General features: G+C 41.7%; 1 protein-coding gene across 2 annotated transcripts in view; it reads left to right on the top strand.

The window, feature by feature from the left end:
• The first annotated feature begins 263 nt into the window (after nt 1–263).
• Nucleotides 264–16,268, top strand: part of Ap3s2 (adaptor related protein complex 3 subunit sigma 2) — a 55,158-nt gene continuing 39,153 nt past the window's right edge. For both annotated transcript variants that reach the window (XM_004852778.3, XM_021264822.2), the window contains exons 1-3: nt 264–469; nt 5,282–5,373; nt 5,984–6,095. In XM_004852778.3, the coding sequence (XP_004852835.1) occupies nt 401–469; nt 5,282–5,373; nt 5,984–6,095 (273 nt within the window). In that variant the 5' untranslated portion in view covers nt 264–400. The remainder of the gene's footprint in view (nt 470–5,281; nt 5,374–5,983; nt 6,096–16,268) is intronic.

Here is a 16,268-nt window from a genome sequence, read left to right as displayed (position 1 = left end):
CGGGACCTTTCGCTTGCGAGGCAGGCGCGGAATCACTGAGCTAAATCCCTAGCCCTCGCCGGTATCTTTGACGGGGTCTTGCATTAAAGATTCCCTAAATCTACCTGGATTTTAGGGCCAGCGGTCGGTCTGGGTGAGGGGCGCAGATCCGGATTCTCGTCCTGGGCATGATCTGACTGGCCAAGGCAGGGACGCGCGTCTGTGTCCACATGGCCCTACCCAGGAGAGCTCCCCCACCCCAATCCCGCTCCCAGGCGCCAGCAAGGCCGGACCTTTCGGGCGTCCCGGCTAAGTTTCCGTGAGCGCTTTTAGGAAAGCACCAACCGGAAGTGTCCGTGTTTTGGCGGAAGGAGGCGATTGCCGGGAGCAGCTGGTACAGAGAGGAGCTTGGCTAGCAAAGATGATTCAGGCGATTTTGGTTTTCAACAACCACGGGAAGCCGCGGCTGGTCCGCTTCTACCAGCGTTTCGTGAGTGCGGTCCGGTTTCGCCACGCCTCATCAAGGCACCCGTGTCCTCTTCCCTCCCCCCTGGCCCTTGGCTCCTCGGCATCCGCGGGCACAACTTGCTGACGACCTCGGGCTCTGACGGGGGCCGGCCCCAAGCCTCTCTGTCAAGACCCCCGCCCTTCTCTGACCGCTTTTTTTTGGTACCAGGGATTGAACTCGGGACCTTGTTCTCTGACCGCTTTCTGAACCCCTCCTTTTCTGTATCCCTACGTCTCAGGCAGCCAGATAAAGCGACAGTGGGGAGTGTGCCTGAGAATCTGAATGTTTGAAGTCATTTTCTTTAATCTTTTTGATTGACCGCAGTTTCCCAAAGAGAAAGTCAACTTCTTAAAGGTTTTTTGTTTTTGTTTTTGCCAGGGAGTCTGAAAAAGTTCTCTCTCGGAATTATTTTGTTTCAGGGTTGCCTGGGACACCCCCCGCCCCGGGCGGGGGGAGCGGATACTTTGCATTCTATAGGTCTGAAGACAATCACTTGAAAATTGGGGAAAACAATGAGAAATTATAAATGCTACCACGCTTGGGCTTATTCAATGTTCATGTCAAGTTGAATTTTCCGAAAACATTGTTAGGGGAAAACACATCATTATTTGCCTGTTTTTTTTGGTTTGTTTTGGTACCAGGAGTCAAATTCAAGACCTTGCACTTTCGAGGCAGGCATGGAGGCAGAGTCATGTTTGTAGTTTAGGCTGGCCCTGAACTCAACTGTGTAGCCCAAGCCGACCTCCAACTCGTGGCTGTCCTCCTGCCTCAGCCTTTTGAGTGCTGGGATTACAGGCGTGTGCCACCACACTTGCTCATCCGTGTTTTATTTCTTGGTGGCTAGGTTTTGGAATATTTAACTGGGGACTGGATGAAACCGAAGAGGGGATAAAGTTAGCAAATTTACCTTTTCTACTCTTGTGTCTATTGGCAGATTAATAAAGCATTCTGGGAGGCCGAAGCAGGAGGATTGTAAATTCCAGCTTGAGCAATTTAGCAAGACCCAGTCTCAAAGAAAAAAAATCTCTTTCAGACTTGATTCCCCTTTTGTCAAACAGATGCGAAAGTAACTTACTTAGGATTTTGAAAGCTTAGGTGTATTTTTTAGTAGATTAGACTAAAGTTTAGAAAAAATGAACATTCAGTATAACAATTCAGTCATTTGTGTGAAAATGTCCCCATGTTTTTCTAACAGGGTTATTGAGATATAATTCATATATCACATATTTCATCTATTAGAAGTGTAAGATTGAGTGCCATCCATCACAATCAATTTTATTTTATTTTTACTTATTTTGGTTTTTTGAGACAGGGTCTTGCCATGTAGCCCAGGCTGGCCTTATACTCATGGCAGTCCTCCTGTCTCAGCCTCCTGAATGCTGGGATTACAGGTGTGTGTCAAATCTTGAACACTGGAGAGTATTGAAAGATGAGGAGTTGTTACAATAACTGAAGCATGTAAGCAATTGGTAGTTTGTCGCCACCCCTCCCCCCTGGCCCCAGTGCTGGAAATTTAACTCAGGGCCTTCACACTGAGCTGTATCATTTTTTTTTTTTTGGAGACAGGGCTTTTTTGTTGAACTAGAAATCAGTTGGCCTTACATTTCATACCACTTCCCCACTGTTGCTTCCACTTCCCTGCTAGAGTCAGATAAAAGACTTTAGTTCAGAAGATGTTTTTGTCATTTTTAAAAAGTCCTGGTGCTTAGCATGTTTTGTATTTCTGAGCATACAGAATTAATGTTTTACAACATCCTGACATCTGTGAGCTTTGTGTGTTCTTTAGATGGAAGCCAGGAAAACATTGATTTATTAACTCAAATTTATAGTGACCAAGATTAGCAATTTTGATACACTTTTTTTGTTGTTGTTTTGGTACCGGGGATTGAACTCGGGTCCTTGTGCTTGCGAGGCAGGCGCTGGAACCACTGAGCTAAATCCCCAGCCCTAATTTTGATACTCTTAAGTGAAATAAATAGGACATGCATGTGTAAATACCGAATAGTTTCTCTAGTGTGAGAAACAAAGTGTAAATTAAGGACCAAAAGATATAATAGATAATGTGAAATAGGAAGAAAAGGGGCAAAGGGGAAGGGGAAGTGGGAGGAGTAGGGGAAAGGAAAAAAGGGAATGGAATTAATATGAGAAAATGAAAAAATGGAAACAAAGTCTTTGTAAATAGAGAGGGATGGAGGGGTTGAAGGGAGAGCAGGGGAAGGGGGAAAAATAAGAAGCAAGAGAGATTATGTAAAGGTGCAAATTTCCAATGATGAATGTCATTATATTGTATACCTAAAATGTACCAATAAAATAAAATTTAAAAAAAAAGATTAGCAATTTTGCACTCATCCATTCAGTAAATAGCCATACCATAGCCATGTTGAATCAACATAATTTCCCCACAGTGACATGGTGGGGTTTTTTTTGTTGTTTTGTTTTTTGAGACAGTGTCAGGGCGGGGATTAGCTCAGTGGTCGCACTGCCCGCCTGACAAGCCCAAGATCCTGAGTTCAATCACTGGTACCAAAAAACAGTCCCCCAAAACCTGCAACTTTTGAGACAGTGTCTTGCTGTGTAGTTCAGGCTGGCCTTGAACTCGCTGTGTAGTCCAGACTGACCTCAAACTCAGTGGTGATCCTCCTGCCTCAGCCTTACAAGTACTGGGATTGGAGGCATGTACCACCACTCCCAGTTCCATGTTTTTGTTTTGTTTTTAATATTTGATAGCTTTTAAATAACTAGCCATTTCAAACCTAAATTCAGTGCTGTATTACATGGATGTATTTTATGACTCTCAGGGCAAGTCCTGTCATAGTCGTAATGTTTTCTTGTGGTTTACAACTCAATGTGTGAACCCCACACCAGCAACATTGGTGTCACCTGAGCTTGTTAGAACTGCAGTCTCAGGACCTAATTCAGACCTACTAAATAGTCTGCATTTAACCAGCTCTCCCAGCTGACTCCTTCCTTGTATATTAAGATTGAAGATGACTGCTTTAGAGCTTTTACTTTGTCTTACTGTTTCTCCTTTCTATTGTCCATTTTTACTGTACTTAAGAAATTTCGATGAATAAGTGGAAATCATATGGAAGTTAGCAAGTGAATCCTTTATAGTCGAGCTTTCTCAATGTGTAGGAGTTGAATGGTAGATGAAAAAAAATCATTTGTAACTGTTCAAAATTCTCATCTGTAAATAGAATATTTTCTATCTTTTTTCAGTAATACTTTGTTGGTGTATTCTTTTGGTACTGGGGATCGAACTTGGGTCGTTGTGCTTGCAAGGCAGGCAGTGGAACCACTGAGCTAAATCCCCAGCCCTGATTTATTTTTTTTTTTTCTTGGTACCGGGGATTGAACTTGGGTCCTTGTGCTTGCGCAGCAGGCAACGAAACCACTGAGCTAAATCCCTGGCCCTTGTTGGTGTATTCTTATAAGCATCTTATAAGTAGCAGCTATATTACCAGTACAGATTTGGCAAATTTAGTTTTTGTGTGTGTGTTATTGGGGATTGAAACCAGGGCCTTGCACATGCTAGGCAAGTGCTGTATTACTGAGCCTCCTCCCTTGAGTTTACTTTTTTTTTTGGTACCGGGGATCGAACTCAGGTCCTTGCACTTGGGGGCCAGGTGGCCGAACCACTGAGCTAAATCCCCGGCCCGTGAGTTTACTTTTTGGAAACATGTACATGATTACATCTTGGTCTTTTAAAGTGTTAGAACCACTGAGATTTATTTATTAGGCAAAGATGTTTTCCAGGGGGAGACAAAACACTTCAGAATCGGCTGGTCTAGTTTTTCTTAGACTTTTCGTGGGAGTTTATTAATTCTTCCTTCCTGGCTTAAATATCATTTTACCCGGTTTAAGCATCAGTTTAGGGCTGGGGATTTAGCTCAGTGGTTCTGCCATGTGCCTTGCAAGCAAAAGGTCCTGAGTTTGATCCCTGGTGCCCCTCTCCCCCCAAAATTGGACATGAAATAAAATGATTATATTAAAAAAAAATTGGGGCCGGGGATTTAGCTCAGTGGTTCTGCCATGTGCCTTGCAAGCAAAAGGTCCCGAGTTTGATCCCTGGTGCCCCTCTCCCCCCAAAATTGGACATGAAATAAAATGATTATATTAAAAAAAAATTGGGGCCAGGGATTTAGCTCAGTGGTTTCGCCACCTGCTTCGCAAGTGCAAGGTCCTGAGTTCGGTCCCTGGTAGCAAAAATTAATTAATTAAATAAATAAACATCAGTTTGCTTGCTGGGCATGGTAGTGTACACCCATAATCCTGGCACTTGGGAGGCTGAGGCAGAAGGATCACTGTGATTTTGAGGCCAGCCTGGGCTCCATAATGAGTTCAAGACCAGCCTGAACTACATAGTAAGACCCTGTCTCAAAAACAAACTAACTGAATAAATATCAGTTTTCTATAGCTTAGTAATGGTTAGTGACTAAGATATCTCGGTAAATATACTCTTTTAATTCCTATAAAAGAGCCTTGTCCTCCCATAGGATCGCTTTTTTTTTTTTAATCTCATCTTTTTTGTTTTGTTTTGTTTTTTGAGATCAGCTCCTGCTATGTTGCCCATGCTGGTCTTCAACTCCCAGACTCAAGTGATTCCTCCCTCACCCCAACCCTCTCTGCGCCACCATACCTGGCCTGCTGCTCACCACCATTATCTTTCTGGAAACTAGCACTAAATGTTCAGATTGCTCTGGGCTTGGAAGCCCTTCTCTCCCTGTCTGTCCTCATCAATGGAACATAGTTTTTCAGACTTTCCCACTAATTTGCTTTTCTGTTGTTCCATAGCCAGAAGAAATCCAACAGCAGATCGTCCGAGAGACTTTCCATCTAGTACTTAAGCGAGATGACAACATTTGTAATTTCTTAGAGGGAGGAAGGTAATCTGTCAGCTTCATTTTCTCCCCATCCGTGTACTTGGGGTAGTCTTCATCCTTGTGGCTACTTCTGACATAATCAAATATTGGGGTCCTGATGCAACCTGAGCTACTCTTAGTGGGAGCTGTGCAGGGAAAGACCCATTCCTCTTTGGGGAGCAGCTCATTATTGTGCTTTAGCTGTCACTCATTTAGATGTCTGGTCCCAGGGAGGATAGGCAGGAGAAAAGGTGAGGTAGAGAGGTTCGGATACCTCCGCCAAACTTGCCCATCACCTGGTTCACATGGCCTTCTTCTAGCACTTAGCCATCCCCTTTTTTATGGTGATTGAACCCAAGGCCTCTAGCATGCTAGGCAAGTACTTTACCACTGGGCTACATTCCCAGTCCTTTTTAAGTTTTATTTTGAGACGGGGCATTACCGAGTAGCCCACTCTTGCCTCAAACTTGTGATCCTCCTGCCTATGCCTCCCGAGTAGTTAAGATTACAAGCATGGGCCACCATGCCCAGTAGGGTTCCCCTTTTCTTTTGGGTCCTTTCCCATGAGTTGGCACAGTATTTCTCATTGATTTGTTTAAGACACAGGCATTTAAATGTTTCCTGTCTTCCACAGTTTGATTGGTGGCTCAGACTACAAACTGATTTACCGGCACTATGCTACCCTATACTTTGTATTTTGTGTGGATTCATCAGAGAGTGAACTTGGGATCTTGGACCTCATCCAGGTACGTGTGGACAGCACTAAGGAGGGCAGGAACGTAGAGAGCTTGCAGGGGCTTTTGAGTTAAGCACCTTGCACTTTCTCATACCTGTCTCCTTACTGATATTGGTAAAAGTTGCCAAATGTCCACCAGATGGCACTCTGGGGAAGCACTCAAGCAGCCCTCAGAGACTCAGAGCATTTATTGGTTTCTATCCTTGTGCAGCATTTAGTTTTCATGTTTTTGAATTTTCTTTCAGCCATCAAACCAAACGACATTTTTGGGTATTTTTTGGTACCAGGGATTGAACTCGGGTCCTTGTGCTTACGCAGCAGGTGGCGAAACCACTGAGCTAAATCCCCGGCCCCCAAACGACATTTAAACATTTATATTTTTGACTTATAGCCAGTGGTAAAGAAACTTAATACTTTAACTTGCAATTGAACATAAGTTTTGTGAGGTTTTTTGACAATGAGAAGTTGCTTAGAGATTATGTGCTTTCCTTTCATAGAAACTGAGGTGTGGGGTGGGCTGGAGTGCAGCATGTGCAAAGCCCCTGGTTTAGTCACCAGCACTGAGACAACTTTATAATTTAGTGAACATTTATTAATTATTTTGTGTGCGTAGGATTTGAGAAGATCACATAAGTAGAAATGTAAAAATAATAGACTAAGAGGTTTGATCTTTGGAAAGACAAGAAAAAAAGTGAAAATAGAAGGAAAAAAATGGGAACAAAGCTTCTGTACATAGGGAGGGGAGAGGCTTAAAGGGGAGAATGGGATAAAATAAAATAAAATTTGTTTTAAAAAATAAATGATTGGCTTAATCTCCATGAAGGACATAAAAGAAATATAAAACATTGCTTTTAGGTGATACACAGTTATGAAAAGTTAGAAAATGTAGTAAGATAAGGAGCTCATTTACAATAGAAAAAGATTCTATAAGATAATCCAGAAATAGATATAAAAACTCTATAAGATTCCTGTGGGTGGACCAACCTTCCATTGTCTTTCTGCAAGTGGACTACCCTTTTCCCAAGACCCGTGACAGAACTTTGTCTAGATTCACATATTCCACAGATTTCTATTGCCAAAAACACATAAATATTTGTGACTTCAAATAGTAGCATGTCTCTCTCGAGGGCCTTCACTCTATTTCTTTGAGTGTAGACTATTAAATCCCTGCCAGATAAAGCCCTTCCTGTGCCTCAAAAAAAAAACTGTATGGCCCGGGATTTAGCTCAGTGGTGCCACCGCCTGCCTCGAAAGCACAAGGTCCCGAGTTCAATCCCTGGTTCCAAAAAAAACCCCCAAAACTGTAAGAAGGCTGGGCAGTTAGCTCAATGGCACCATACCTGCCTCCCGAGCGCAAGGTCCTGAGTTGGATCCCCAGTAGCGGGGGGGGGGGGGAACGACCCCCAAAAAACTGTTAAGAGCTATATAAAGATTTAAAACTCAGCTAAATACAAAATAGAGCAAAATAAATGAAGCTGTTTGTTTCCTGTTGAGAAGACATTAAAATGTCAGTGCTTCATGATAGTGAAAACCCAATCAGAATCCTAGTAAAATTACTATTTTTTAAAAGTTATTTTTGTAAAATGCAATGCCTGTATCATTTAAAGAATGGCAGTAAAATAAACACCTGTTATCCATCACCTAGAACATTACTAGTACCTTAGAAGCCACCTGCACACCCCTCCTCACACATCTCTTCCTTCGTTGGCCTCTTCAGACTGGGGTTGATCATTTCTTTGCTTCTCTCTATGGTTTTATGAGGTGATCAGAATCCCTAGGTGATATTTTGCTTGTTTTGGAAAAACTAAATGTGGAGCACAAACTTAGCTCTAGGAGGAAAGCGCAGTTTTTGTTACCTATACATAGTTACATATGTGTCCAGTCCTGCTTTATCAGAAATTTTACCTATTCTAAGATGCACCTTTTGCCACACTTTAATAACTCTAAAATCAGGATGTGATTATGTGATATTTTATGATTAATTGATAGCATTTCTTCTCTGTTAGCACATAAAATAGTGGTTTGCCTTATAGTAAGTGAAAAAGCAATTATTTGTGTATTTTGAATATAGTAGTAGCTCAGTGCTAGGGTATCCTCAACATGCCCGAGGCACTGAATTCAATCCTTAGCACACATGAGAAAAGAACTTATTTGTTTCTGAGCTATTACAGTAAATGTAAATCATCTATTTTTGCCTCCACTTGTTGAAGAAACTTTAATGCATAATTAATTAACTTTCAAGTGAAATCCAAACTCCCTATCAAAGTTGGCAAGTCCTGACGTGGACCGGCTCCTTGGTCTCTATTTGACCTCGCTGTACACCCTCCTCTTCAGTAACACTCTAGCCCTCATGCTGCTCTTCAAACTCAAGCACATTTTCACCTCAGTATTTCATATTTGTTCTGTCCAAGTATTTGCCAATCTGATAGATAAAAAAGTATAAATCAGCCAGGTATGGTGGTACAGGGCTATAGGCAGGAAGGCTGAGGCAGGAAGATAGCAAGTTCAAACCCCATCTGGATAACTTCAGTGACTTAGTGAATCTCTGTCTCAAAAATATTTAAAAGGAAATAGGGGCTGGAGATGTAAAGGACCTGGGTTCAATCCCCAGTAACACACCAAAAAAAGAAAAGAAAAAAAAAGTGGAAATTCATTTTTTTTCCAAGAGCTTCCATGAAAAGAAAAAAAAGGGCCAGGGATATAGCTCAGTGGCACCGCTTCTTCCTGGCAAGTGCAAGGTCCTGATGCAAGATCCTGAGTTCAATTCCCTGTATGGGGCAGGGGTGGGGGACATGGGGACAGGATGGGGACCACATGACACACCTTTCTTAAATACTGATGAGGTTGCATATCTTTGTCTTTACTGGCCATTGGTATTTGGTAATGTCTGCCCACAGCATTAGCCCACTTGCTTATGTCTCATTTCTCCTAATTTATGGATCTGAGTCCTTTCGTTATATTTATTGCAAATACTTTCTCCTCACCCACTGGTTTTGTAACTTCATGTATTTGAATCTGCCAGTCCTTTTCCTTATAGCTTCCAAGGTATAACAGTGCTCTCTGAGCCCACTGTGGTGGCTTGCACCTGTAATCCCAGCACTTTGGGAGGATGAAGTGGGAAAATCACAAGCCCAGCCCTGGCAATTTAGCAACTTAGTGAGACCCTATCTCAAAGTAAAATACAAAAAGAACTGGAGATGTAGCTCGGTATGAATGCCTTGGGTACAATGCCCAGTACCACACACAAAAAATGTTCTCCAGTAGTTTTGTCATTGTGTTTTTTTGGAGAAGATTATTTGTATTATCATCACCCAGATTTTTTGTTCTAAATTATGTTCTAGTGGCCAGATCTGTTTGTTTCTTTTTCCCTTTTCTTTCTTTCTTTTTTTTTTGCAGGCCAGATCTCCCAAAGAATATCTATGTAACATTTCTTTCATCTTTCAGGAGATGAAAATAACTGTACGAGGTTAAGTACAAAGGCAGGCACAAAAGAGTAGATCAAAAATCCACATACACTTGTCACTGGTTATCTGCTGTGAGGATTGATTCCACTTGTATAAAATGGTGTAGTATTTGTGTATAGCCTACAACATTCTCACCTATACTTTAAATCACCTCCAGAGTGTTTCTGATACTTGATTTCTCGGTACTTCTTTTTTTTGTACCGGGGATTGAACTTGGGTCCTTGTGCTTGCACAACGGTACTTCTTACTGCTTCAAAGTTTTGTGACTTACTTCAGCAGCTGAGCTCCATCCAGCTTCATCCTCACTCTTAGTGACATTCATTTCCTGCACATGAGATGTTAGTCTTTGCTTTCAAAATTCAGTTATTCTTATGTTTTAGCAGGCTGGGCTCTACTCTGTATTTCTTGCTTTTCAAAGGTTTTTCCTCCTTTGCTATTGTTCAGCGATTTCATTGGATTCAGCAATTTCAGGGCTGGGCTGTGATAGCCAGGTATGGCTGTCCTGGTCCCTGCCAGAGCTGCAGGTCTGATGCTACCATGGGAGCTGCCACAGCTGTTGAGTGGTTGGTTACCTGGCTCCTGATGCCAACAGGGAGGCAGGATTGGGAACACAGTCTCCAGTGGCTATAGCCTTCCTTGTTTTTGGATTTCACCCATTTCTTTTTCTTGCTGTTATGATACCTTACTCTTTCTAACCTCTTAGCTGATGCTTCTTATGCATGCATTTCTGACTCTGAGGGGAGGCAGCCTAGAAACCCAGCTCAAACTTTGGCTAAATCTTCTTCATTTTTCAGTACTTTCTCTCGACTTCTGCTCCTTGTACTTCCTACTTGTGTGTGTAGGCCTGTGAGTTTATCTTGAGGAGGCGTGGAATCTGATCTGCAGTTTTCTTTCCCTGTTCCTAGCTCATGACTCTTCCTTACTTTGCTTCTGGACTAGGGCTTGTTCTCCTCCCTGTTTCTCCTGTCTTTTCTCAGACCCATAACTCAAGTGACTTCTGATTCTTGATGGTTTTCTATTCACCTGTGTCTGTGTTTACCATTCTCACAAATTTAATTTCTCTCCCCTTTTATCACCAGGATATTCTTTGTTGTGTGTTTCTCAAACAAGTGTTTTTTAAAGACTACTTTTTGTCTTTTGAGACAGGATCTCACTATGTAGTCTAAGTTGGCTTTGAACTCACTGTCAGGCTGGCCTTGAATTTTTGATCCTTCTCCTTCAGCCTCCAGAGTGCTGGGATTTCAGGTGTGTCACGGTAACCAGCAAGAGGATTTATTTATTTATTTTTTATTTTTGTACCGGGGATCAAACTCAGGACCTTGTGTTTGCGAGGTAGACACAGTGCCGCTGAGCTAAATTCCCGGCTGAGGATTTATTTTTGATCATACTTTCTCACCTTATTATGAAATAGTCTTACTGTTTTCCTGTCTTGAGTCTGCTGTGTCCTCAGTGCAGGCTTTTCGCCTATTAGCACAAACTTTGCCTCAGCCAGCCTGTGTTTTCTTCCTCCTTTTCTCTTGACCTTGATGGTGATCTTGAACAACAGTGTTTTGAGGCTCTCAGAGATACATGACACAGATATATCTGCTGCTCCCTTGCTTGCCTCTATCGGTCATTTATGGGGCTAATCCTTTTTATTCTGTAACACCAGCCTCTCAGAGAACCCAGTCTTAATTTCATTAACCCTCTTTAATGAAAACACCTCCCTCACACAGTGCTGCTGCAAAATACAGTCTGTGTCACACAGGTCACACACCTGTGCTCCAGGTGCCAGAGTTCAGAGTTCAGCCGACAAGGTAGGATCTTTCCTTCTCCACAGACAAGTCGTTCCTGAGAGGGACCTAGTGGCACCTGGGGGATCTACCAATACTTTTTTAAGTTTTTTTTTTTACATTTAGCTAATACCTAAGGTATGGTAAGGTATTTTTATGCCTGCATTGAGATAGATAACTATTTTTTCCCTCAGAAGTTAACTGCTTGCCCTAATACTATCCAACTAGTCATCTTATCCTTGCAACTCAATACCACCTTTACCAATAATTCCATTTTCATATAAATGTATGTATTTCAGTAATTCATGTTGTTTTGTTTGTGGTACTGGGAATTGAATCAGGGCCTTTGCACTAAGCTGCATCCCCAGCCCCAGCCCCGCCCCTTTTCAATTTAGAGAAAGATCTCACTAAGTCACTAAGTTGTCCAGGCTGGGCTCTTAACTCACCATCCTCTTTCTTCGGCCTCCCAGAGTACTGGGATTTCAAATGTGTCACCTCAACCAATTTTATTCCTATCTTAGTCTTTTTGTTGTTGTTGTTGTCTTTCCAGTACTGGGGATCAAACTTAGGACCTTGTACTTGACAGGCAGGCATGGCACCACTGAGCTAAATCCCCAACCTTACTATGTTAGTCTATAAGATACTATTTTATAGTCTATACTATACTATTTTAATTACCAAATCTTTGTGAAAAATCCTGATACTCAGCTGGGCATGGTGACACACGCCTGTAATCCCAGCACTCAGGGGGCTGAGGCAGGAGGATGTGAGTTCTAGGCAGGTCTGAACTATAATGTAGCAAGACCCTGTCTCAAACCAAAAAAAAAAATTTTTTTTAAATTTAATTTTATTGGTACATTTTAGGTATACAGTATAATAACATTCATCATTGGAAATTTGCACCTTTACATAATCTCTCTTGGCAAAAAAAATTTTTTTGGTACTTAGTAAGGTAACTCATTCTTTATTACTATATTTTAAGATTTTGTTGGCAATATTTTTTACATTTTATTTTCTGTAAGAACTTCAGACTTTGTCAAGTTTTGTTAAAAAAAAATTCCTACTGGGGACTTCCATACTTCTAAATTCATTTTCTTCTTTAAATCTATAGAAAGTGTTTTTTATGTTTTTGTTTTTTGACACAGGGTCTCACTGTGTAGCCTAGGCTGGCCTAGAACTTGTGGTGATCCTTCTGCCTCAGCCTGCTGAGTGCTGGGATTGTAGGCATGTGCTTTCACACCTGGAAAGTATTTTTAAAAATAAGGTGCAGGGCTGGGGAATTAGCTCAGTAGCACAGCTTCTGCCTGGCAAGTGCAAGGTCCTGAGTTTGATCCATGGTGCCCCCTCCCCCCCAAAAATAAGGTACATCCCAACATTCTGAAAGACTGAGGAAGGAGAATCTCAAGTTCCAGCCCATCCCGGGCAATTTAGTGAGTTCCCAAGACCTTGTCTCAAAATAAAAAATAAGAAAAACATTAGGAATGAAGCTCTGTGAAGGTCCTGGGTTCAAGCCTCAGCTAACCCCCCCCACTCCCCCCACCCCCCCACCCCCCGCAAAAAAAAAGGAAAGGAAAGAAAAAAAAGTAAAATAAGCAAACTACACATACTCACAAGAGCAGAAAACAGAAAGGGGACAATACAATGAATGTTTTGAAAGCAGGAAAGAATAGGAATGCTTGATAATTTCCTTTGCAATCCCAAGGGAGCCACCTCCTAGGCCTGCAGTAGGAAGAGCCTACAGCTAGCGTCACAGCATCCTGCAAGAGCACAGAGAGCTGGCAGCACGGGTCTCACTCTGTGTGGAGCAGACAGAAAGCTGCCCAGAACCAGTCAGTCCCTCCATCCATTCTCCAGTTCCGGTTGTCTGGGCAGTTGCCCTTCCCCAAGCATAAGACTCAAGGTTTATTCCCTGCAGAGTGTAAAAGAAAGGGTCTCTGGGGGACATGAGGAATAATTGCTGGGGCAAGTCAGGAGGATGAAGTGAATGTGTGCATCCTGACACTCACTCTCCAGCATTCCTGCCTGACTCAGTTCCCACATCTCACCTCCAGTCCTAAATTTGTGCTCCAGGTAGGAGATCACATGATTTTACTGGAGAATCAAATCTAAGGAAAAAGAAAATTTAAAGGTCCTGGGGTGATCTTTAACCAATACCCATAATTGTAGAGCTCTTTTATTTTTTTTAAATTTTTTTCTTTTAAATTCTTTTATTGGTACATTTTAGGTATACAATACATTTGCATTTATCATTGGGTGCTTGTACCTGTACATAATGTATCTTGGTTCTTATTTTTTCCTCATTCCCTGACCTCCCTTCACCCCCTCCACCCTTCCCTGTTTACAAAGACTTTGTTTCCATTTTTTCCTTTTTTCATAATTTTTCTTTTCCCTTCTTTCCTTTCCCCTTCCCCTCCCTTTGGTCCTTTTCTTCCTATTTCAAATTATCAATTATTCAATTTAATCATTTTAATCCTTATTTACACTTTCAGTTTCTCACACCAGAGAAACTATTTGGTATTTACACATGTGTATCTTAAATAAGAGTATGGCCTCAATATGGATCCATTTAGCTATAAATATCTGTAGTTTGTCGTTCTTTATGGTTGAATAGTACTCCATTTTATAAAAAAAAACCCCACGTCTTCTTTATCCAGTTTCCAGTTGATGGGCAATTGGGCTGTTGCCAAGCTTTAGCTATTAACAAACTGTGCCACTATAAACATGGGTGCGCGGGGCGGGGGATTTAGCTCAGTGGTTGCACCGCCTGCCTCGCAAGCACAAGGACCCGAGTTTGATCCCCAGTACCAAAAAAAAAAAAAAAAATGGGTGTGCGTATATCGCTGTGGTATGATTCTTTTAATTCTTTTGGGAAGATACCCAGCAGGGGAATAGCTGGGTCAAAAGGGACCTCCAGTCCTAGTTCTTTGAGGTATCTCCATTCTGATTTCCACAGTGGTTGTACCAGTCTGCACTCCCACCAACAATGGAGAAGGGTTCCTTTCTCTCCAGCATTTGTTATTGGTTGATTTCTTGATAGCAGCCATTCTTCCTGGGGTGAGGTGGAATCTCAGTGTTGTTTTCATCTGCATCTCTCGAATGACCAGTGATGTTGAACATTCTTTCATATGGTTATTTGCTGCTTTTACTTCTTTGTCTGAGAAATATCTGTTCATTTCCGATGCCCATTTTTGAATTGGGTCTTTAAATTTGAGGGGTCTGATTTTTTTTCAGTTCTTTATATATTCTAGATAGTAGTCCTTTGTCTGAGGAACAGCTGCTAAAACTTTTTTCCCATATTGTAGGTTATCTCTTAACTGTAGAGCTCTTTTAATCACCCTTTTATTTTTGTGAATGAAAAAAACCAAGGATTATCGACATCTGAGAAAAACCTATAAGATGAAAGAAAAATGAACAAACATTAAAAAGCAACTTGGAATAAGTGGACACCATGCAAAGAAAGGACAACTGAAAAAAAACCCAGACAGCCTGTCCTTAAAGACAGAGAACTAAAAGAAGACAAACAAAAATGGATGCTTAACAAACAGAAACACTCAGGACAAAATTTTCTCTTAGAAATTAAAAATCTGAGAGGAAATGGAAACAAACAAGAGCCCACCTCAGTTGAAGTTTTTTTTTTCTTTTTTTTCTGGTACTGGGTATCAAACTCAGGACCTTGCACTCACCAGGCAGGTGTGGTGCCACTGAGCCACATCCCAGGCCCTCAGTTGAAGTTTTAAAAGATTAGATAGCTTTCCCAGAATGAGCAGAGATGGCCAGTGGGAGAGAAAAGATGAAAGGAAGAGAGGGAGATTAATTAGGTCTAAAGAAGTGAGGAAATTCTTAACAAAATAATTTGATGCAGTTTCCCAATACTGAAGGACTGAACTGCTAGTTTCTAAGGATAACCAAGTACCAATGATACAGCATAGTAGCCCACATGTAACTTTTTTATCTTACAGTGAACATCTGGTACCATTAAATGTAGAGTTATGAGTAGCAATGCTATGAAATTACTGTTTTGTAGTATATATGTTTATGTATTTCTGTTAGATATTATCTAAAGAATAGAATTGCTGGGTCAGAGAGTATTAATATATAACGTCAAATAATTTTCCAAAGTGGTTGGTGGCTAACAGAATACTGTGCACTGGTTACCAGCCACAGGGAAGGCTGTCAAGACTTCTGTCCAGGCCGGAGATTTAGCTCAGTGGTTCCGCCACCTGCCTTGCAAGCACAAGGTCCCGAGTTTGATCCCCAATACCAAAAAAAAAAAAAAAGAGAGATTTCTGTCCATTGTATCTTGGTATGAGAGTCCCTGAGGAAAACACCACAGTGTAGCCCTGGGTGAAGCAACATGTTACTTACATGCAGAAAAGACAGAGCTGGGGCCAGGGATGTAGCTCAGTGGCACCGTGCCTTCTGGCAAGCTCCAGGTCCTGAGTTCGATCTTCATTACCAAAAAGAAAAAGAAGACAGAGCAAGATCAGTGCCAACTGTGCGTTGGTCCCTCATGGCTAGTAGGCCTTCCGTGGGCCACTGCAGGATGGTTTTCCTGTGTGCACTCATCTTGTGCCACAGTGGAAGGGTGTTCCCAGTTCAGGTAACTTGCAGACCTCGAGTGAAACCCATTTTCATGCAGTGCTGAAGAATTGATGACATTGCAGACAGTGATACTGTTGAAATGAAGTCATTCTCTGAGGGAGAGATAAGAAACTGTAGGAAGGGCTGGAGGAAATAGCTCAGTAGTAGTGTTTGCCTGGCATGCACAAGGTCATGATTCCTTCCCTAGCACCACAGAAAGAAAAAGTTAAGGACAATATCTGGATAGTGGTTATATGATTATATTCATTCTGAGAATTGAGTAAGCTGTGCTTTTATCATGTGTACACTTTCCCCTTTTATTTTGAAGTGTGATATTTATGAACCTGTTCTTATTTCTCTTTTTAT

Source organism: Heterocephalus glaber, unplaced genomic scaffold, assembly GCF_053883595.1.
Source record: "Heterocephalus glaber isolate CG9 unplaced genomic scaffold, H.glaber_assembly_v1.0 deba00001531, whole genome shotgun sequence".
Classification (NCBI taxonomy): Eukaryota; Metazoa; Chordata; class Mammalia; order Rodentia; family Bathyergidae; genus Heterocephalus; species Heterocephalus glaber.
The sequence above is the reverse complement of the archived record's forward strand: the minus strand, read 5'-3'. Positions and strand labels throughout refer to the sequence as shown.